Here is a 23422-nt window from a genome sequence, read left to right on the forward strand (position 1 = left end):
GGATCACTTCAACAACAGCAGCAACTACGACCGACGGAATTTCAAATGAGGTAGTTGATATATCTGACGATGAAATGTCGTCGACGCCAAAAAATGACAATAATGTTATTTCGACCCCTGCTGCCACATGCGATGAACAAAATAATGGAAACGATAGCAGCCTAAATTCGAGTCTAGAAGAAATAGAAATATCCCAAACCAACACGCTAGTAGAAGAAATATCATCAAATAAAGTTAATGATAATGTACTAACTTCACAAATTCTTTCAGAATATCACTCAACTTCCTAGTGATAATAAAGAATGTTCTAAAGATACCTTAAATGTCTCTAATAAAGTCGTAGAACAACCAAATAAAGAAAGTATGGTAAACCCATCTATTAATTCCACGGGTACGGTTCCAATTTTAGATACACGAACTGTCATTGACGCTAATGTAAATAGCGAAGTTAAAAAATCAAGTAGTTATGATAATGTAAATGAAAAAAACGAAAGGGCACCAAGTGCCAAGAAAACAATACTTTCAGATTTAATGGAAATGTCTGGCATATCAGCAGAGGACGCGTTGCCTGTACAAGTGTCTCCTGCGAAAAATGAATGTATCCCTCCACTACATCCGTATATTCCTGGTCCATCGACAAGTTTACCTTCGCCAAGATAACACATTACAACTTACCCACGAATTAAATACAGTATCATCATTCGCGCAGCTAAAGTACGCATATCATAACAATGGGAAGTTCTATAAACTAGATTTTGATACTGGCATAGTAGTGCCGATAAACGTTTGTTTAAAGAAAAAACCGCAAAGCTCTACTACCAGTGAGATTCCTATAGCACCTAAAGAAACTATTGATCTTACTGAAGATGTTGAGTTTTCTGCTGTAAATGATGATACTGAAAAACCGGCTGACGTAAGAGAAGTACCAACTAATAGCCCGTTGGTAAAGTTGTTGAAGTCAAAAATGCATAACGTAAGACCCGTAACGATGTTCAGGACCTTGCAAAGGCCACGAATACTGAAGCAAGTTGACAAGAACAATTTGCCCAATAATCTACAAATTATTAAAACACCTCTCGGCCGCTCGAGGGAGGTACGATTGGCATATATGTCTCCAACAAAACCAAATGTAGAGAACAATGCTCCACATGTTAAGCAAAAGAAAAATATACACCGGAGGCGACCATAAACTTGAGTCCGAGCGAATCGTCAGACGATGAGCTTCTTATTAAAAAGTTAAACGAAAACGAGCACAAGAAGCGGAACCTAAATCTAATTTTGTCTTTAATTTAAACAAGGAATTAGACAAACATCCTAATATAGCAAGAAATTTGAGTAAAGGTCCTGAAGATGACCCGACGGCCCTCGTTGAAGATGATATTAGACTATTTGAAGACCCGCCAAGTGAACCATTCCTAATGGAGGATAACGATCTTATCCCTGACGATGCCGGTGAAGAAGATTGCATTTTAGGTGTTTGACCGGCACGTTCTCGGTTTATTAGAATGGTTTTTAATTTTTAGCCATTCTGGAAAAATATCATTATAATTATGGACGCAAATTTTGCTGATGATCAAATTCATATGACTGGTGGCAGTCCGGCGGAAAATTCCCTTTTACCAAAAGCGACGAAGTATTTATTACTTCGTTTTATTTAAGTACCTTTTTACCGTGATGACGTGTTAATGTTTTACACGAATAGACTATATTTCGCTTTCTTCGCATTTTATAATAAATGAAGCATAATGATATAACTGTTAAATTGATAATTCACTGACATGTACTATATAGACTCGTGTACCTATAATAGAAATAGTGTTAAAATTGTCAGTAATTGAGTTTCAGTGCCAATTATTGGCTTAAGACGGTGTCCCCATCAAAACGGCTCGCTCACCGTATTTTTAGAAGCTATCTATTCGGAATTTATAAAAGATAGAGAAAAAAATAACTAAACATATTTCTACTATGTCTACATAGGTTGTTTAATTTTTTTTTACAATGTGGATATTTTTCGTTTGTTTCATGGATGATAATGCCAATAAATTCATTGATTCTTGTATCTCCTTTTAATGTATAATATCATTTTAAACTTGCCACAAATCTAATAAGGAATATTTGTGTAGTTTCATATTTACTAGAAGACCTAAAATTGATTTTGTGAAGAAATATTTGTATATTTTTGCCGGCAACTCGTGTCGTAAATGTACATGAATCGAATGTGGCCGTTTGCTCGAATGAGGCCTTTATGTAAATAGTACTATTTTTATAGTTCCTTTTTAGTCCAGTTTGAAGAAAGTCTCAAACTACGTGGCAACTGTTCTGTTCTGAATTTTGAGAACAATGGTGATAAAAGACTAAAAATAGATACAAGCTGATAATTAAAGCATTTTATATATGAATATGTTTGACTTGTAAAGTCTGGATAATTGTAAATATGTCGATGTAATGTCGTGAAGCTCAAACTAAAAGCATTTTGGGGCGTGGATAAACAGCAAAGAATGTTTTGTTATGCACTATATTTACACAGGCATCGTGAAGTCAGTGAAATTTGTCTTGCAAATAGAACATATTTTATATTTGGAACAGGATTTAAAAAATATATAAGTAATATTTACGTTTCCTCTTTGTTATTTACTTTATGCTGAATGTGTCTCCAACTTTTTCAATTCGGCGAAATATATGTACCTATTTTAAATCTTTTTGTTGTGCGTATAAGATACTTCGGAGTTACTTTAGCCTAGTTTTAATTACTATTGTGATCGACACTATACCTATGGTAATTATAAGTTATAATAGCTGTATTGAGAATGATCTATGATGTTTCCTATATAAGGTACGTTTATATTCGTTAATTTTAATTGTTTTATATCCATTTCTCAAACCGTATACAAGTTAATACCTAATACCATGTGACTTGTGATTTATTTGTATCTTCTGTGAAGAATCTGTAACTTAAGAATAAAAAAGTGATATGAGTATGGTAGTTTTATTCAATTTAATTTCATACTTGGGTCCTTTGTCGGCCAGAGGTAGTCATGGATTGCGAGGCTTTAGTTTCGAATACAAGGTCTGAAAACACTTTAAGCTTAGGTTTTTACGATTTTCCTATATATGACAAAGAGAAGCAACCATTTTTTACCAACAAAAAAAGAAATTGCAGTTATGTAGCTGGCCGGCTATAAAACCCAAGCCAAAACCTCACTGTAATGCTTAAAAAAAGGGTGCGTTTCGGCATCCGAACAATCTTATCCCATATAGGAACTGATTAATTAACTACAATCATCTCTTATGATCCTATTTTTGTCAAATTCTCCAAAATTGCATAACATGACTAAAATTAATGATTTATCGCTATAGCTATCTGGACACTTTATAAACGATCTTAATCTTAATTTTCGAACCGATCACGAGAATTGACCAATGAAAATAAGTGATTTGGAAGCATATCAAAAACTTCATTCTGATTGGGATTCTGCGATCGATCTTCAGATATCAAGATTGTGTACCTACTTATTAATCTAACCCTTAATTTAAGGATCTTTAATTATCTTAATTCTTACTAGTATTATAATTGCTAAAGAATGTGAAAATGGTTGGATGTTTGTAAGAAGTAAAAGAAGAAAGAGCTGAAATTTGTTATATGGAGAGACCATGTCCTCCCATGGCTCCCACGAGAATGGTATGTTGAGGCTTTTTTTTAAATAAATGGCACTGGCCTCGTACAAGTAGCTTTATAATTCGCTACAGTATTTTAGTCTAAGATGTTTTTATTACATAGATACGTTATTCGAGCTCAATACTGGCAAGACGAAAGTAAGGTAATTGCCCGACTTGACGGCCAGCGTGCGGCTCTAACGTTGTTACGTAACTGTCGATATATATATATATATATATATATCCTTTTCTAACGAATGTATGCTGCATCTTTTTATTCCTTCTTCGAGCCAATTTGTAATTATATGTACAGTTAAGTGACTATAGCAAATAGTGCGCCGTTTATATGTCCCATTTTGTTAGTGTATGACGCGTCTATTTGTAAAACGTCATTGATTTTAGTAATTTTTGTAACGGTACACGCTTACTAAAAGGGCGAAGCCGCATGCAACACCGATAATAATAAAACATTACGTGGGACCTAAAAGATATTGAAAAGTGAATGAGTTACATTTCCATCTACCCGTTGATGTAGCTACCGATATTTTTTTCTAGAGGGCAAAGACGATACTAGGGTGGGGGCCTGCCCCTGAAAATGTATAAAGAATTGATGCTAATAATATTCGCATTATCACATTTATTCAACAATTATCTGATAGTAACATTAAAGTTATCAACCACAGCCTTCTCAATTTGTTTGTGGATCTCATTCACTTCCACCTGGGTGAGTGTCCGCTCCAAATGCCTGTATATTATGCTGTAGCAAAGACTGTGTTTCTTTGATTTGGGATGAACAAACTTGTCTTTGAGTCTTACCTGAAATAAAAAGGGATAATTATTTTTGTACAAAATGTAGTGAACATGGTTTAAATTCATAACTGAGCCCTATGAGATTGAGGCATGGGTATTATTTATGGATATGTATATGTTATAATTATTTTGGTACCCGTGATAATAGAATAACTAACTATTTTACTAATATAGGATAGCTTTTTTTGCTGGTGGTGGGATATAATGTAGACGTCCCAGGATAGCGACAAGGTGTTAAAACCTGCTATAGCGGTCCACTAAAGTCACATTCTGGGATCAGCCTGTGTATATCTGGTTCCAACAAGCCGGCATAATTGTGTCGACTGCCGAAGGATAATCATCTCTCGTCAGTCGACATTCTATTGGACCTAACTTCACTTATCAGGTGCAGTGGGGTCGCTTAGCCGTGCTAGTATAAAAAAAAATATGAATTATTTAGATTAATCGATGAACTACTGCTCCATCTGTATTATATGTAACTAAATCTATGTATAGTAATATACCAACCTGCTCAATAATATCTCCGCCCACGTCTCTGACTAAGTCATAAAAGTCATTGCTTACAAATGTGTCAATGGTATAATTAGGTGGTAACCAGAATGAAATGTCATTGGCACATTGAGGGAACACAGACACCGGCTTGTACGTAATCTTAGCATTTATATCTTTGTTCTCAAACTGAGATAAGAATCCAGAATCAGTACTCCACATTAACCTTATATCTGGTATTTTATACAAAGCCATTGCTAGTCTTTCTAGTCCTAAGCCAAATGCATAAGCAATTGTGTTTGTAGAACCAGCATTTGCCAATATTTCATTCCGTACTATCCCGCAGCCAAGAATTTCCATCCATTTATTTTCATAATAAATTTCTAATTCCCATGATGGGTGCGTAAATGGGAAATATTCGTCTACCCATCTATGTTTAATGTCTTTCCCAAATAACACTTTAACTAGACCTAACAGATGGTTTTTTAAATGCATTTCCATTAATTTCGTAGCTTCTAATGTGTGACAACTTTGCTTCATAGGATCATTTATGGAATTAATAAATCCATGTGGGTTCTTTGGATCAAATATTGGTTCAAATATTTCTAAATCAGGTTTGTCATGAAATAATTCATCTTTCCGCTGTGATCGTACTGCATCCACCTGAAATATGAAAAAACAATGTGAAGAATTGGATTAAACATAAACAGATATCACCAACATATCAAATAATATCTTAGGTCATAGCATATGACGGATTCTGACAAATGAGTTTTGTTTATTAAAGGATGCCAAAACAACCGAGAAAAAACTCTTTAATGACAACTAACGCTTTATTTATTAAAAAGTTCAATACATATCATATCTATTCAAAGGCGAAATTGAGATCAGACAGAAATGTTAATAAAAATCTTTTATATTCCTTAATTTTACAATAGCATACTAACCTGATGAAATATAGGAAAATGGGTTGAATCAATCTCATCTCTCCTGTAAACATCTCCAATCATTAAAAAGTTGTCTAGACCAGACTTAAGTAACTCGCTTTGATGCGCCGTCATATGCGCGCGGAGCAGCATGTCTTTATTTACATAATAACAATCCGACTTTGCTCTACTAGGATGGTCGGCGGGAATCAACAAATCATCAAAATTCTGCTTCGTAGTAACGATGGGAGATAGATTATCGTATACACTGAACGTAGGATTACCTCCATGAGTGAAAGATGAGTAGAAATAATTCACTATTCTCTGTCTAACGATGGATAAGGGGTTGTTTTTCTGTAAAATGTAAAATTTCGACCCAAATATGAAATAATTTTCGGTGTCACGTTAGTATATTCATCCGAAGGGTAGTCTTTGTCTCCTATACGAACTGTTGCGACTGATTTTGGCGCTGTGCTGTATTTATGTTTTGATAAAACTATCGAATATATGCGGTTTGGTTTTAAGAATAATTTCGTCATGATTTATAACTTCTTTTAGTACTTTTTCTCCTTCATACAGTTAATATATAAATGTTAATATTTTGCCATGTACACTATTTTATATTTGCTGTAGTTTCTTAGAATATTTGTATTTTTTCAGGTTATTTTTTACTGCAAATATATTTTTTGTTCGACAGTGTGACAGATCACAGCTGATTTTCTCAAGGTAGAATAGTTTGTTTTATTTTTGCTTCGTGTATAATAAGATATTATCGTAATTTATTTACGTAAGTATATTTATAGGCTCAAGTTTATAATATGAGATTTAATTATTATTCTGAGAATCATAGATAGTCAATAAAACAAAAAAAAAATCCTTAATAATAAAAAACAAATAAAAAGTATTTAAATGTATGACACCTTCCTTTGATTACTTGAAAGGAAAAATAAAACGCGTCAAAACAGTTTTACATAACCTAAAATATTCTAAAATTTGGTCATTATTAATAACTTTTATTCGTTTTCTGAATGGACTGTATATTATTGTTTATTTTTTAATCTTGTTTGGCACGTAAAACATGTTTCGTAAAAGATTTTTATTTGGCTCAGTTGAGTGCTGTTGGATTAACTGGTTACTATTTTGGACTAAATAAAAATGCCGATGAGACCTTAATGGTGGATGGAAGGAGCCTGAGGAGCATGCCGGGGCTTCCGATCTTTGGAACAGTGTCCGCAGCAACACCGTACTCTGACACCGGAAGCGACAGCAGTAGGGTATGGACTAAGTACCGCTAACTTTTTTCGTATACCTAACTAAAGGCCAATTACTACAAGCAAGTTGGGTAACTTGTACTTTATGGAATTCAGATTAATGAAATAGAAAAGTACCTAGGTACCTCATTCATAGAAACTCTGCAAAAATAATTGTTTAACCAAAAAAAATTTTTTTACCCATCCATACATCTGTAAACACAATTTTAATATGAAAGAAGAAAAAAGAATATAGTGACTTTCCATATTTATTAATTATCTAACTACATACATATAAATAAAGTCGATAATTTGTTTCAGATATCCCAAATTATGAAATATGGTTTTCCCGGTTTGGACCATGTCCGTTCCTATGATGATTACGTTCTATCTTATGACCGTCGCACTCGCGTGCCGCATTGGGTGTTCGAGCATTTAACCAAAGAGCACATCAAGAAGAATGACCAAGTAGACAGGAGTAAATGTGATTTTATGCCTGATGAAAGTATTCATCCATTTTTTAGGTAAGTAAGACTACATTTACCTATGACTTTTCTAAAATCATGTGTGTATTATTTGTGGATTTATCGTTCGCTTCAACGGTGAAGGAAAACATCGTGAGGAAACCTGCACATCTGAGAAGTTCTCTATAGGAATTTCGAAGGTGTGTGAAGTCTACTAACCTGCACTAGGCCAGCATGGTGGACTAAGGCCTAATTCCTCTCAGTAGTAGAGGAGGCCCGTGCTCAGCAGTGGGCAAGTATATAATACAGGGCTGATATTATATTATTATTAAGACTACATTTTATGACTATTCATTCATACTCTGCTAGTATCTAAATCTGAGGTAACTCTTCACACTTCAGGTCATTGAATAGTGACTATAAAGGATCTGGCTTCGATCGTGGTCATATGGCGGCTGCTGGCAATCACAGGCTTGCACAAAAGCATGTCGAACAAACATTTTATTTAACGAACATGGCACCTCAGGTATGAAGTTTTATTCCTTATTTCTATAGCTAGGTAATGTATTGTTGTCTAATGGGTACAATTCTACACAAATTTGGCAAGTGTTGATATTTTTATACAAGATAAAATGTTTCAAATGTTTTTGTTACTGTTAAAAGTAAAACATTATAATAGACGAATTGTTTAGCTGGCTTGTTTTTTAAACTTCGTCAATAGTTGTAAAATAATATTCCATAATTTTTATTATAACCACCTATATACATGCATAATGTACATAATATTTTTTTAAAACCTTAATATATAGGGTTTCTTTGTTCAATACAGATGCCCTTTTATGTAGGAATCTAGGAAGCTATTATTTACCCAAAAACATTGTATGTATAAATATGCTAATCGTTATTTTCAGGTAGGAGAAGGTTTCAACAGGCATGCGTGGAACAGGCTAGAGAAACATGTTAGAAAATTGACAAACGTATACAATAATGTGTACTGTTGTACAGGACCGCTGTATCTACCAAGGTAATTTTAATACTAACTGCTTACAGTAGAGACTAGTTTATGCAGACACCAATTATACAGATTCACTATTTTCCGGTTTGCAAATCATGCGGTGACATAGCATGGGTCCTTGCCACTTGAGGTGGACTTAAAATTTGCCATCCAAGGCGCAGGAGAGAGCAATAAGAAAAGAAAAGAAGATTTTCAACAAATAAGAGCCACATATAACTCCCCTAGCCTATGCGACAAAAAAATTTAAGGTTTATTTTTCCTCATTTATACTTATATTTATTCCAGGAAGGAATCTGATGGCAAATCTTATGTGAAATATCAAGTAATAGGCGCTAATACAGTGGCTGTCCCAACCCATTTCTACAAAGTTGTAGTCGGAGAGGCTCCAGATGGCACTCTGGACATGGAGGCTTATGTGATGCCGAATCAAAAGATACCAGATGAAACGCCAGTCTCCATGTATATGGTAAGTTTGTTATTATTAGTGTGTGTTATAGGTAAAAAAAAGTAAAAAAAACAAGTCTACTATTTAGTGCTTAATTGTATCTAATTAATTCGTGTGGTGTAAAGGAATTGTTTCAATTTAATTGAGGTAACAAAATGGATTATAATTGTCTGTGGAGTATTGATTTACAATGTTTTCTGTATTTAAAAAAAAAAAAATGTTGCGCTGTAGACAAATTATTTAAATATTTAATTTCTAAAGTTCCTCTAAAAGTATCTATAATATTATGTCTTTTTTCAATTCATCACATTTAGTTATTTCCCTTTGCACATTATTTCAAACTCAGTACAAATCTATAAATCTCTTTTTGCAGGTGCCACCAGAAACAATAGAAAAAGCAGCTGGTCTTCTATTCTTTGATAAGCTACACAGAAGTAAATTAAATAGAATAAATGGAAAGAAAGTTTGAAATATTAATGTTATATATAATAGAAAATATATGGACAGATGTAATGAATTAATCTCATAAAGTATGCAGTCTTACAATAAAAGACGTCTGTAAATTATGTACAGAATAAATTCTATAGAATGTTAACCATATTTTATTTAAATTAAATTGTTTTGGTTTGTGTATAAATTCAGAAAAAAGCAGTTGGTAGAAATGACATTGAATGATATAGTTAGTTAAAGACTAGACATTCGGACTAAATTTGTGTTCCAAAATGTATTACCAATTGCTAATAAGTTCCCCCCACAAAATACAAAAATCAAACGCCTAGTGTATAAAACCGGTGTATATTATAGCATAACATGAAGTTGCATTAGTGTTTACAATATATATATAGGATTTAGTTTTCTTCCTCTTCGTCTGAGGCTCCGTTCTGCTGGGGTTCTTCCTCCATGCGAGCGTCTCCCATTCCTGAAATGAATGAGTTGATATATTTTTAATGCATTACTACATATAAATAACTGCCATCTTTTGGTGTATTTTTATTAACTTGATGCAAGTATTATTCACTAAGCTAAAGAAAAATATAATAAAAAAAATAAATATTATTACTGTAGATCGAAACTAAGTAAATAACAGCTGATAATAGATTAGCTAAAAAACGTAAAACCAGCACGCAACTAAAGACTATGGCTGGTCTACATCTAGATACAAACTGTGTCAGTTGTGCGGTTAAGGCAATATCAATATCATTTGATGTACTCAGTTAAGAGATGTTTATCGTCAGGTTGCCCATTTGCTACTTAAACATTATTTAAAATACCAAGTACCTTGGTCCTCATCCTCCTCGGCGGAGTCTCCTGCGACCTCCGCGTTCTCGGCCTCGGCGCGCTCCATCTGCCGCGCCAGCTCGGCCTCGTCAGTGGCTGTCACCACTTTAGGCTGGTAAAGTAACATTAAATATTTCAAAAGCAATTCATATTGTCTACCGAACTCTAGTAGGTTTGGATAAGCTTATACACTCGAGGTGTTGCTTGCGGCATCGCCCGCGTGAAAAAATACAAAGGTTTTAAAACACTGCAGTCATTCATAGCGTTATCGGTAAGACGCTAGAGCAATTATTTAAAAATCGGAATAAAAATGTACATTAATTCTCATGGGAGCAAATTACTAGAATAAAATGTAGCCTATATGTTAATCTAGGGCATGGTCTATCCATATGCCAAATTTCATCTAAATCCATTCAGCTATTTCTGAATTTACTTCTAACACACATCCAAACATATATATTTCACGGCCAATTCGAGTAGTAAAAGCTTGGAGGCATAACAAATAAACAGTCACTTTCATACTATGAGTTAGGGGCCGTTCAAGTATTACGTAACGCAATTTTTGAAGATTTTTACCCCCGCTCCCCCCATGTAACGCGCCGTAACATTTTTCTGTACGCCCACGCCCCCCCTCCAAAAGTTATGTAACTAAAGGGTCAATTTTTTGGAATATTCACAATTTTTTTACGCAAAATACCGGAAAATTGCTAAAATACATTTATTGTTTTAAAATAAAAAAATAAATGTTACATAACGCTTTGTACGAGACCCCCCTCCCGCCCTTGTAACGTTTTATAAGAAAAAATGCGTTACGTAATACTTGAACGGTCCCTTAGGATACTTGGTGAGCCCTCTGGCGTCCTCTACTTTGCATTAAAGAGAAGGAAACCCTGTTATAGGAACTTGCTAATACATAAGTACTTGTGTAAGTATTAGGTACTCACCGCCATCTGCACATTAAACACACCGCCCGCGACTGTGATGGTCTCTTTGATTTTGTCGATAGCGTCTTGCAGCGCTTTCAAGCCGTCCGTCTTTTCGGGGGTTGACGTTGTCATTACTAGAAATAAATATTATTTGTATCAAAGTAGTGACGGTTAGCAGAAAAGTACTTTCTAATCTCAGTCATAAAATATACAAGTGGCTCAAATAGGCACAGGCACATAGGTTTCAACAAACGATACTTTATTCGTGTTTTAAAATATACATTAGGAGAGAACTATTAGTTTGGGATGGAAATTTTGTATATCAAAATCTTAACAATAACTTACCATACAAAGGTGGTGCAATTAAATTGATTTTGATAGGCATCTCCACGGTGGACAGCGCAAGGCCTGCCTTTAGCGCAGCGCGGACCGCGTCAATGCCCTCGTAGCCGTAGCACGCGCATTCTATGTCAGCGCGAATCTTCACTGCTTGAGAGGTGAGCTTCCTCTTGATATTGGCAAGGAGTACCTCCTTTGTGTTTTCGTCCAGTCCACACTCGTTGAGGACTGATGGGTCTCTGGAATTAGAGCATTACAATAAGTAATAATGATAAGTGTTGGAAATAAGGGTGCAAATAATGAAATGCCTACACTACTTGGATATGAACATTTTCACCTGTGCAATTTTTATTATGTCCAGTGCTAAAAGTCGTTTGTTTTTGGTTCCACATATTTTTGGTTGGCATTACATCACAAGTCCTAATCATTATTCATATTTTATTTCAAATAAATAAATTGTTATTAATGTTATGTCTTATATTCAACAGTAAAAAAATCTGCAAGTTCATTAATTTTAATTCTTATTCAAGGATTTTTCTATTTTTATTGCCTTTGTAGTCAAATAAGCAAGCGGTTTGTCTGATAGTAAACAGCATCGGCAACCCATGAACCAAAGCATTGCCAGAGGCACAGCCAAGCTGTTGCCTACTGAAGGCTTTTCTCTCATTGCTTATGTACAGTTATTGGAATTTAGAGCATTTTATACTTTATCACTTTAGTTTATTATTTTATTTGAGTAATAGTGTAGGAGTGTCCGAAATAAATATTTATAAAACTACAGTAGAACTTGTTTCCTTATGCCAAATAAATATTTACATACATCCCATAATACTCAGTATTTACTTACACAGCAGCCTGCTTAAAGAAATCATATGCTGATGCCTTTTTCTTGTACTTCTCTTCAAAATGCCAAGCGGTTCTCTTGTACAACTCCTCTAGTTGTTCCGAGTTCTCGTAGTGGAGCAGCTCGGCGACGTGGCGCAGGATCGAGTTCACTGCTTTCGCCTTAGCATACCTTTCTGTACACTTGTCAACGTCCTCGGTAGATACACGACGTTTCGACAAGTCTATGTAACCTGTAAACCAGGAGCTTTAAGATTATATGGAGCCATTGATGTATATTATATTGACACAAACATCCATATAAACTATTCGTTCAAAATCTGAACTAAAATGGCAACCAAAGTTTCACTGTCACTTAAATAATAAATCATTTTACTGATTTCATTAATATTTTTTATTCACATCCAAGCTTGCACTTAGACTAGCGTTTTTATATTATGAGCGCAATCCGTACACAGCCACAAGCATCAATATTGACACCATACTAAAATCAGTTTGAATGGATAACAGTTGAATTCAGCTAAACACAGTGAATGTTCGAAACGCAAAATTTAGTATTTAGTATATATAATATCAATGTATGGAGAGGACATTAGGAAGATTGGCATACAAAAATTTTACACTCATGCTATGGTCCCTCCATCTACTATAAAATAACAAAACACCTATGCAAAATACTACATATTTTTTTCCTATAGTGATTTGCAAGTTTTTAATGTACACATTAACATATTTTTTACATATTTATATAAAAAGCGGCGATAGCCTAGTTGGGTGTGGAACAGACTACCAAGACGAATGTCCTCAGGTTCAAATCCCAAGGGCACACACCTCTGACTTTTCTAAAATCATGTGTGTATTCTTTGTGAATTTATCATTTGCTTTAATGGTGAAGGAAAATATTGTGAGGAAACCTGCACATCTGAGAAGTTCACTATAGGAATTCTATGGTGGACTAAGGTCTAATCCCTCTCAGTAGTAGAGGAGGCCCGTGCTCAGCAGTGGGCAAGTATATAATACAGGGATGATATTATTATAAACATATTAGTAATAACTTTTCAAGCACAAATTCATATCATGCCCAGTCTAGAACAAATTATACTGTTTTATGTCATAAGTTTAATGTCTGCCTGTAAATAAGTTTTGCATTTATGTATAATCTTGTTTTTTTTAACATGTGTAATATTATCTTTATTAATCATATTTTTGATTTTCCATGGATTTGAAGCCCCTGAATTAGTGTGGCACCAATCATAAAAATAGTAAAATGGTGTCGGGACAATGTGCACTGTGCCAACTAACCTTAGAATGTGATTTAATCAGAAAATATTTTTTTTACTGATAGCTTCATAGCCTTGTCTTTATTTTTCTATAGATGAGTTTGTAGTATAATAGATAATGAAAAAGTTTGCACATTTTGGAGGTTTTGTAATGAATATGAAAAATGATGTTAATATGATTCTCTTGATAATTTTGTTTAGATTTTTTTAACATGCTAATCAAATGTTGTTAGAGGCATGTTGTTAATTTAGTAGTATATTAATGATTATTTAATGTATGTGAGGTTACCATATAAAAGTCTATAAAACAATATTAAACAACTTTTGTTAATAGACATTAACACATGGGCAAAATGCAGGCAGCAAGTATTATTATAATTTAACTGTTATAATATTTCAATATCCTTGCAATTTATTTTTATTGGGGCATAGCTACAAAGTATAAATTATAAATATACAAAAAGGATGTATATACTAGTGTTAACAATGCTAAATGCAAACTCTGATAAAAGCTATGCACAACATTATAATTTCAAACACTAAATTACAATTATAAAATTCTATAATTTTTTATAATTAATTGTTTTGCGTTTTATAGTTATAAACACAGAATCTCTCCCAATTCAAGATATTTATATACTAAAAATTATATAGTAGACATGACAATGAACAGAGCAAATTTTTGACTGAACTTAATAAAAATTGGTCGATTGTTACAAACCTTTTTCTTTGTCCACTCTGATGACGACGACGGGCTCTGTCTTACCCACTCTGATCAGTTTGTTAATAGACCTAATACGTCTTCTGGACAACTCTGACAGCAAAATCATGCCCTCGATGTTGTTATACTCCAGAAGGTGGACATACGCGCCCATCTCGGCGATGGACCGCACGTTCACCATCACTACATCCTCCACTTCAGGATATTTCTCTTGGTAAAACCGACACGACAGTGGCATCTGCAAAATTACGTTTTATAACCTCCAAAACTTGTTGCACCAGGAATTTAGTACTAAAAATCGCATGTTTATTGTTATTAATGTTACCTTGTTATTGTATATCTATTTCAATTCAAGTTAATAACAAAAAATTACAAAAATGATGATGAAACTTTAACTTGTTCACGTTGACTTAAAAACAGGCAGACAGCTTTGCCTCTTACGTTCGGTTTCACAGAATTATATAGTTTATAAACTTTGACATTTGTGTTATAGAGAACGGAACGGCACGCAAAGCGAGCGTGGCAAAAAAAAAAACAATAAAATACATAAGTAATATTCACAGATACATATACTTTGGTTTATTTTTTAATACTTATCGTATAATTTATTTGTGAATATAAGACAAAATAATGTAATTATAACAGATAATTGTATTACGTTGTAGATGTATAATTAATTTAATAACAGACGATTCAGTATTGTACATGAAAAAGTCTGTACAAATAGCTCACTTAATTATATCAAAGAAATAATAATTATATATTACACCTCTAGTGTCAGGAAATAAACTAACCATTCTCATAATTTGTTCAATGAAGCAGTTATGTTTAGCGCGCGTTTATCTTCCCAATTCATTATGGCCAATTAAAACATGAATGAACCTATCACATTCCTCACGCTGATGCATGTCGATTACATAGATATCTTTCCAGGAAGATGTCCTATATTTGTAGGCGTTGCGCATCCTTGGCAATGTTACTTTTAATATGAAACACTCGCTAAAATATAGTGCAAGAATACGTAGGTAATAAGTTTTTTTTTAATAAAAATCGGATTATATACATACATTTGCATGTTTGCATATACAAATATATAAAACGATATTTTTATATCGTTATTGCATAATTAAGTCCTTTAAATGGATGGTGCATATTTTACTAGTCAAATAGGTTATAGATACGTGTTGTAAAAATAATTAAATTAACTAACGCACTTCCAAACTCTTTTTTAGAAAAAAAGCTTGTGGTCAGTTTAATTTTGTTTTATATACAAAGCCGGATCTTGGTTGGTTGCTTCAGGCATGATATGGTTCGGCCATATCATGCCTGAAGGAATTTCTATAGAAATGGTGCCAAATTTCATGCCCTGTCCAGTCACTCGATGTAGAAAGGTCATTTTCAGACGTTCTAATCAATATTAATTAGTGACAAACTTAAAAAAAATGATTTAGAACATTTACAAAAATATTTAATTGCACTTATGTAAAGTCTTATACTAAAAAATATTTTTCGTGCGTATTTGGTCTGTTTGCTGTGTATATTTGTATGCATATTTTTGCATTTTGGTAGTGCATATAACTGCTGTTTAAATATTAATTATATTACGACTCCTATTCGTAATACTTATCCTGCAGATAAAAATGATCTACAAGTCAGCCCCGGATCTTGGGCTAGCCGGAGCCCATGCCCCGGGCGGCGAATTTAGAGAGCCGGCAAATTCAAAATTGGCAGATGAATACATAACTCTTCATTAACGCAACTTTGACTACTGAGACATCCAGTACATTCAATACTAAAATTATTTTCCGTTTTGCGCGAAATAATGATGATGATGACAAAAGTAAAAATATAGGTGGGTAGGGGCGGCATTTTGAAATTTTGCGAGCCTCGAAAAAATCAAGATCCGGGGCTGCTACAAGTTAATCACAGAGCTTTAGCCAGTTAAACTTGCAGCAAGTACCTATGGACCATGTGTAGACTAAACCTCTTTCTGTCTCATTGTGTCCCAGGCCAAAAAAGCAGTTTCAACCTATATTCTCAGGATCCTTATGATATCTACAAGAAACCTAAAAATAGATACGTGTCTACTAATGCCACTGAGTTGGTTTAGCAACCTCTCATATCTTAATTTCTAAGGAACTTTCCGAAATTGTTTTATAGAGTAATCTATTACTCTATTCAAACACATTCGAATTCCACATAACACCAGTTGGCCCACTAACCAAACGCGTCTATGTAGAAGCCTGTTAACATCTTTTACAATCAATCAAAGTTAAATCGCCTCTATTAAAGTCGTATGGACTGTAAAAGCATGACAATTGTGGGACATTAAAAACGTTGTCACAAGAATTAATTGATATATATCATAGACGCGCTCCGCAAATCTCAGTAAGAGTTTGATTAGCCTGCCAGGCTATCGGAGTGGCTCGCTTCCGGGCAAGTGTCGTTCAGAAAATATGCCAAATTTTAGTGTTTTATAAATTAATATGAAGATTATTTTGTGAGTATGGCTTTTTTACTGCGATTTACGATAGTTTCAGTGGAAGTTTGTATTATTGAATTGATTAATTGTAAAATGAATTATAAAAAATAAATTGGTAGTAAACTAAGTAGGTAAGGGATGTTTTTTTTAATTTAGTAGGCCACAGACTATACTTTTAAAAATACCTACTTATATTTTGTTTGTCTTGTAAAATTGAAAAAATCTATCGATAACTATTTATTTACAGAGATACTTAAACTATGAATTTGAAAGTCTAGTAAAAGAAAATGTAACTAGTGAGTAATAAAACATTTAAAAAACTTTATGTCACGGCCCAAATTAGTAATATTTTACATAGTTTAACAATATGTATGTTACCTTAAATTTTTTAAAATTAATTATAGGATATTTTCCCTTAAAAGTTATTTTCATTTAATATCTAAAAGTATACTTACTTATTATAAAAATATAAAGGTATCCTAAAGTTTCCGTGTATTCAAATTCGAAAATAGATTTTGTAGAGTCTATTGCGAGATAATCGCAATAGTTATACACGCAATTATAATTTTTATATAATTAGTTATAAAATAATTTTAAAATTAGCTTAAATATGAATAGTATTATGTCCTCTTGGATTAAATCTGTGCTGTCATAAGATTTCTGGTTTAACCCAGAGCATAAGATATAACTTTACTTAAAAAAATATGTGTACCGGTGACCGCAAAGAGAATTACTGTTTACATATACTATGAAAAATAGACGTATATTACATACTTTATGAAAAATACCGTTTCATTTAAAAGTCAGGGGGTAGAAACAAAGTACTAAGTGTAGAGTATAACTTAGCGGCGTGAGAGTTGAGGCGGAAACATAAATTTACTATGACCATAAAGTTTTAGATTCTAGATTTGAGTCCTTGTTCTAGTAAGTATTAGGTGTTTCAATCAGGAAACATGCCAAAAATAGTATATAAATAATAGCTATAGCGATGGATTTTTCTCATATATACTTAGTCACGGACCGAATGATAAAGCAAAATGAAATTTAGATACAAAAAATTGTCTGACGTATCCGTTGGAGAAATGCGTGAGCTTACGTATGTTTCAACCTGGTATTAATAGATGGTATTTAACTTAATCTACACCTAGTATATTGACTACTTTTCGTGTTTAGTGAACGTGCGATCTTCTAATGGGAACGGGTAAAGATGACCGCGGCAATTGAACTTTTGTATTTATAGTCAGCTAAATATTTCGTACAGCGATAATACTCTTTAACATTCGTTAACAATTTTAAGTACCTATTTATGTTAATATTAAGTATTGAAATGTAGTAGTAGTTAGTATTGTAGTTTAATTTACTAGTTAGACTGATTTGGTGGCAGGCAACTAGTTGTATTGCGTTCGACTGCAGTGCTGAGGTCTCGGGTCCGACCTCGAGTCAGAGAAAGAAATATTGGATTTTTTATTCAGTATCAGCCCGAACTCTGGAATTTGTGCCCGATATGGTGATAGACTCGTCCCCTATCATATCATAGGACAGAATACGGCGGAAAGTGGCTGCACCGGAGTCTGTGTGTTTGTATACTTGTTCCGTTTTATATTATATAATATTAATAATATTATTAGAGCGTCAGGGAATGCCATATAAAAGTTGCTTAAATTGTTTTTATAATCCTAGCCTATCGCCATATAGAGCACAAATTTTATACTCCAGGCTGACATTGGGCAATATTTTTTTCTTTATTAAATTACTTAATATAACTAAGAGAAGACAGACTTGCCTAATGAGTCTTCGTAGAAATTGTAAGCACCCAATAGGTACTTACTCTGAGTAATAAAGCTGTGTATGTGTATTAAGTCCTATAATATCCTGTAATTACTGGCTACCATCTCCTTCAAATCGAAACAGAACTATGTTGCATACTGTAGCTTGACGGGGGTAATAGACACTGTGATATTAACATTAATCCATTATAGTAGTCCACGCAAGTCGCATTTCGGGATCTGCATGTATATAGCCAACCTTCTTCAAGGCCCCTGCAGCCGCTAGGTCGGAGGATTCCAATACTCCATTCGCAGGTTTCTCCCGGAGTTGACTGCGGGGCCCGACACACAAAAACGCAGGATGCTCATATTTTAACTCCAAAATAATGATTTCGTATGTTTACGCAAATGTTAGACATTGAAATAAAACTATTAACGGATTTTATCGCGGTTATTTATGCTATTATTTCTCCCGACATTTCGTGACCATGAAGGCTGCAAAGGCTTCGAAACGTTGGGAGAAAGTAATAATATAAATCCGTAAATAGTTTTATTTCAACACAAATAATGAAATATTTGTATGCAAGACTTATACAGAGTCATTATGATATTGCGTTAATAAAGGAAATATTCTTTACCCCTGCTAATATTGGGCCAAAAATCATACATGAATAACGAGTATTTTCACTATAAATCTCAGTCGTTATTTCCACTGGCGAGGATTAATAACCATCTCTTGTCAGTCGACAATCGATCTGGAATCTACATCACTTAGGCACTATCAAGTAAACTTATTATTCGTTAATTAATATACCTATTTTGGGCAACTATACTAGTGGTAGGATATCTATTATATCCGCCCGGATAGTGACCACCGTACACAAGGTGCAAAAACCCGTCATAGTGACCCACGTAAGTGTGTCGCGTTCCGGGATCAGTCTGTGTATATGCGGTTCTAACTGGCCAGCGATAGTGTCGACTGTCGAGAAATGATCTTTTGTCAATCGACATTCTATTGGACCTCACTCCACTTACCACCAGGTGATAAGGATCACATCGCTGTGCTCGTATGAAAAAATCTTATAAATTGATTAAACAAGTTCATTAAATTATGAGTGTTTGATTGCAACCAATACAAAACACATTAAGGGTTGTTAAAAACCAGGAAAATTATATTGCACTTGACAATAAATTAAACTTCTAATTAATTTAAGGGGATTGTTAGATGCATTTTAATCTTGACCATAATTGCTTCAATGATGGCAGGAATCAGTAACTAAATTAAACTGGTTGGTATTCAAACAAATTAATTAATAATTGACCTCTAAATGTTCCGAGGAATGCGAATTTCGTCCTCCTTGCCTTTGTTAATAACTTTACGATTTATAAATTGGAGTTTTGAGGTTAGGTTAGTGGAATTCCCTCTATTTATTTTTGGAACATAGAGAATTCAAATGACGCAATCATAGATTCTTTGAATGCTCTTTGAGCTTGATAAGTTTCAATCAATGTTAATCCAAGACTTGAATTTTATGATGGTCAGGTACCTATTTTTTACTCACTGCTGCATGCGTATGTCGATGCGATGTCTATTCTCATATAAAAACGACTTGGCAATCTAGCAAATCTTGAGAAGGCAATCTTAAACTTGCTCTTTGGTTTAGATTTCATCCAAATTCATTTAACGGTTCACGACTTAATATCTATATATAGGCATTCAATATGGTTAATGCGGACACAAGGGGGAACTAAAACATTGGCTGGCATATCGATAAACTTTTTATAGCACGTTTTGTATGTCGTAATACTTGGTATTCAGATGTAATTGAAATAAAAGATGGTAAAAACAGTTACAATACAAAAGCCAGCAGCTCGGCTTAAATGTTTCATTGCATTGGCTTTAATTCGGCCATTTAATATTCGATTACGTACATCTTGGGTTGATTATGATTGACGTAACCATTTTGACTCTAGCTTTTCTATGAATGTTTCGTTTGTATGTCTCATTTGGTTTTGGATAACATCGTCTAATTGTTAAGACCTCGACCGACCGTTGTAACTTTAAAGGAGGACTAGTCATTATAAAATATGTTTTGTCATCAAGCGATGTTGAACCACCGTTTGGAATATGATTCAGAATTATCTAAATTATTTTGCATCCACGAAATATAAAACCTTGATCCTTAAAGGATTACCAGAGGTATAACTAAGGTAGCCACTGTTTCTAGGCGTGTTCTGTACCATGATAGAATAAGGGGCAAGCCTTTCGTCATATCGGGCACAAATTCTAGACTTCATAAGCATGCCCTTAATATATAGCTACTTATTCTCTTGGCTAAACCGGTAACGTGCAGGAAATGGACAAATCTAAACACATGGTGCTGGATCCGAGTGTTTTGGACTTCTGTAACGGAATCTCTATCAAGGTTTGTCCCAGATATATTTTTCTAAGTATGAGGGAGAGGGAGTATGAAGGCATTGGATAGAAAGAAAGAAATAATATTAGGTGCGTTTTCATCTTTCTTGCTATAATCGCGCACGTGTTTTATTTTTTTTATTGCTTCGAATGACGAGACGAGCTTGCCGTTCGCCTGATGGTAAGTAATGCAACCGCCCATAAACAGTAGAAACACCATTCAACATCTTGGATTACAAAGTATTGTTTGGTATTCCACTGCACTCACTATCCAGAGACATAAGATGTTAAATCTCATTATGTCCAGTAGTTACACTGGCTACAATGTCCTTCAAACCTTAACACGACAGTGACTACACACTGCTGCTTGGCAGCTGAAATGGACATTGCGGTGGTACCTACCCAGGCGGACTCTCATATATGATAGACCTACTACCAGTAATCTTTGGAATGAATTCCTTGTATTGGTGTTCCCCTAGCGCTATGACTTGGCCTTCTTTAAGCGAGGTTTAAAAAGTGTTCACTTCCCGGTAGGTAATGGCTTGGTTCTACTTCTGGCATTACAAAGTCCGCGGGTGGCAGGTGCTGCTTATCATCAGGCGTAGGTACCGCTTGGACGTTTACCCACTAAGACAATCAAAAAATGGTCACAGCATCGGAGAGTCTTAAATTCATACTTTATTCTCAACACAACACAATTTTTAAATGTCTTATCCAATTTAGTTCAATGGATCACTCGAATATGGCAAATCATTTTCGTATGACTTTGTTTTCAAATGATTTCAATGCGTAAGCGTGATGCATCATTGGGAACTTAATCGAATTACTTACGATCGCAGATGAATTTATTCCCGTCATGACAAGCGTTGTTACGTTTTACGTTTACATTTGTGACTAGAGTTTGTTTTCATCTTCCTTTTGGATATTTCTGAATTTTTATCAGTAAAACATGCTTTAAACTTTGAAAGATTAAATCCCTCCTATTTTGTTACAGGATGTTAATATACATGAAACCCTGCTTTAATTGCTTGTGTATTGAATACCTTTCCGTAGTCATTTAGAATATTTTCAGTAAGGACTAGTACAGAATTTTGTTGACAGTCGAAGGACGCAATGTCTTTCCTTGGTTGACATTTTAATTGGATTAGATTTACTAATCAGACCTTTTATGGTCATTGCATTCCAAAATAAAAACTTGATACATTTTAATAGTACTATTCTAGCTCCAAGTTAAGCAGTTGGTAAAATGGCTGATTTTTATCATACTCCAGTTTTATAGATAGCTAAAATCAGTAAATAAGAAAATGCTACGTATATTTATTAAGAATGACAGAATATAAAACGAGCTCTATAAAAATACTATGGCCAGAGGCAGACAAACAAACCATAAAAATCACTACACATAAATTGGCACAGCAATAAATAACAAATACAAACGATTGTGGACATACACCAATACCCAAGCTGATTGACTAGTGAAGGTCCCTCAAGTAGGTCGCAATCGTCGAACAAGATCAATTGTTTGACCCGTAAAGAATCGATGGCCATAACAGGAACGTCTGATGTGTCAATTTGTATATAGTTTTATGATCAGGTCAATGTTAGGAACCAATTCGAGTTTGCACGTTTTACCTAGCAAAATATGGAAATTATAAAAATTATTGAACCTTTAGTTGTAGAAAGCAAGAAGAAGGAGAAACAATGTAGTCATTAATTGAATGAAGTATTTATTGTAAATAGAAACTAATTTCTGAAATTCACGGGTATTTAATCGTTCGCGGCATATCATAGTTGGAACTGTCAATTAGTCAATGCAAAGAAATATAGTTTAGTATTAACCAGGAGTATTGAATGTTTTCTTAGACAAAGTGTAAGAAAACTTACAAATAATATATTTGTATGTTAATTAGTACTTTTATTGCATTATTCTTTGCATTTCCTTATCTGTTATTTTCTAATTACCATTTTGACTTTAGAAAATATATTTTTCTTTCAGGGTTTACGTTTTATTAACACTATGTTTGTCCGGAACAGCAAATACAGGTGTGTTTTACTTTTGTTCATATAATCATAATAATATAGCAGATTTTTTATAGAACTCTATAAATATTTCATAGCATGTATAAATTAACTGAGCCCGCTCAATATCATCAACAATGCTAGTTATCTACTAATACAAAATCATTGCTGTTCTTTAGCATAAAGTATAATATTCTTCATAATATTTATTTTTTTACAATTTTCTAGCACTTAAAATTCTTGTTTTTTCTCTCTCTTTGGCAAGGTGCCGTTTGCGCATCTGCCAAAACCATTCTTCT

At 33.9% G+C, this 23422-nt stretch overlaps 3 protein-coding genes across 3 annotated transcripts; 1 reads left to right on the forward strand and 2 right to left on the reverse strand.

The window, feature by feature from the left end:
- Positions 1–4271: 4271 nt before the first annotated feature.
- LOC115448420 (probable phenylalanine--tRNA ligase, mitochondrial) lies at positions 4272–6578 on the reverse strand. The gene is given in 4 exon segments (XM_030175853.2): positions 4272–4470; positions 4972–5616; positions 5901–6239; positions 6242–6578. Coding segments are annotated over 4 exon segments (1329 nt in total). The 5' UTR covers positions 6419–6578; the 3' UTR covers positions 4272–4302.
- Positions 6579–6882: 304 nt separating this feature from the next.
- Positions 6883–9648, forward strand: LOC115448408 (endonuclease G, mitochondrial). The gene is given in 7 exon segments (XM_030175829.2): positions 6883–6977; positions 6979–7153; positions 7451–7653; positions 7996–8119; positions 8505–8617; positions 8894–9074; positions 9427–9648. Coding segments are annotated over 7 exon segments (912 nt in total). The 5' UTR covers positions 6883–6957; the 3' UTR covers positions 9523–9648.
- A 184-nt stretch (positions 9649–9832) lies between these two features.
- Positions 9833–14911, reverse strand: LOC115448407 (eukaryotic translation initiation factor 2 subunit 1). The gene is made up of 7 exons (XM_037442334.1): positions 14766–14911; positions 14441–14678; positions 12444–12672; positions 11603–11835; positions 11276–11391; positions 10332–10443; positions 9833–9972 (listed from the first exon to the last, which is right to left on the reverse strand). Exons 2-7 carry the CDS (start codon positions 14676–14678, stop codon positions 9902–9904), a joined length of 999 nt encoding a protein of 332 aa, XP_037298231.1. The 5' UTR covers positions 14766–14911; the 3' UTR covers positions 9833–9901.
- Positions 14912–23422: the final 8511 nt, after the last annotated feature.

This window comes from Manduca sexta, chromosome 4 (genome assembly GCF_014839805.1).
Source record: "Manduca sexta isolate Smith_Timp_Sample1 chromosome 4, JHU_Msex_v1.0, whole genome shotgun sequence".
In the NCBI taxonomy this organism is placed as follows: Eukaryota; Metazoa; Arthropoda; class Insecta; order Lepidoptera; family Sphingidae; genus Manduca; species Manduca sexta.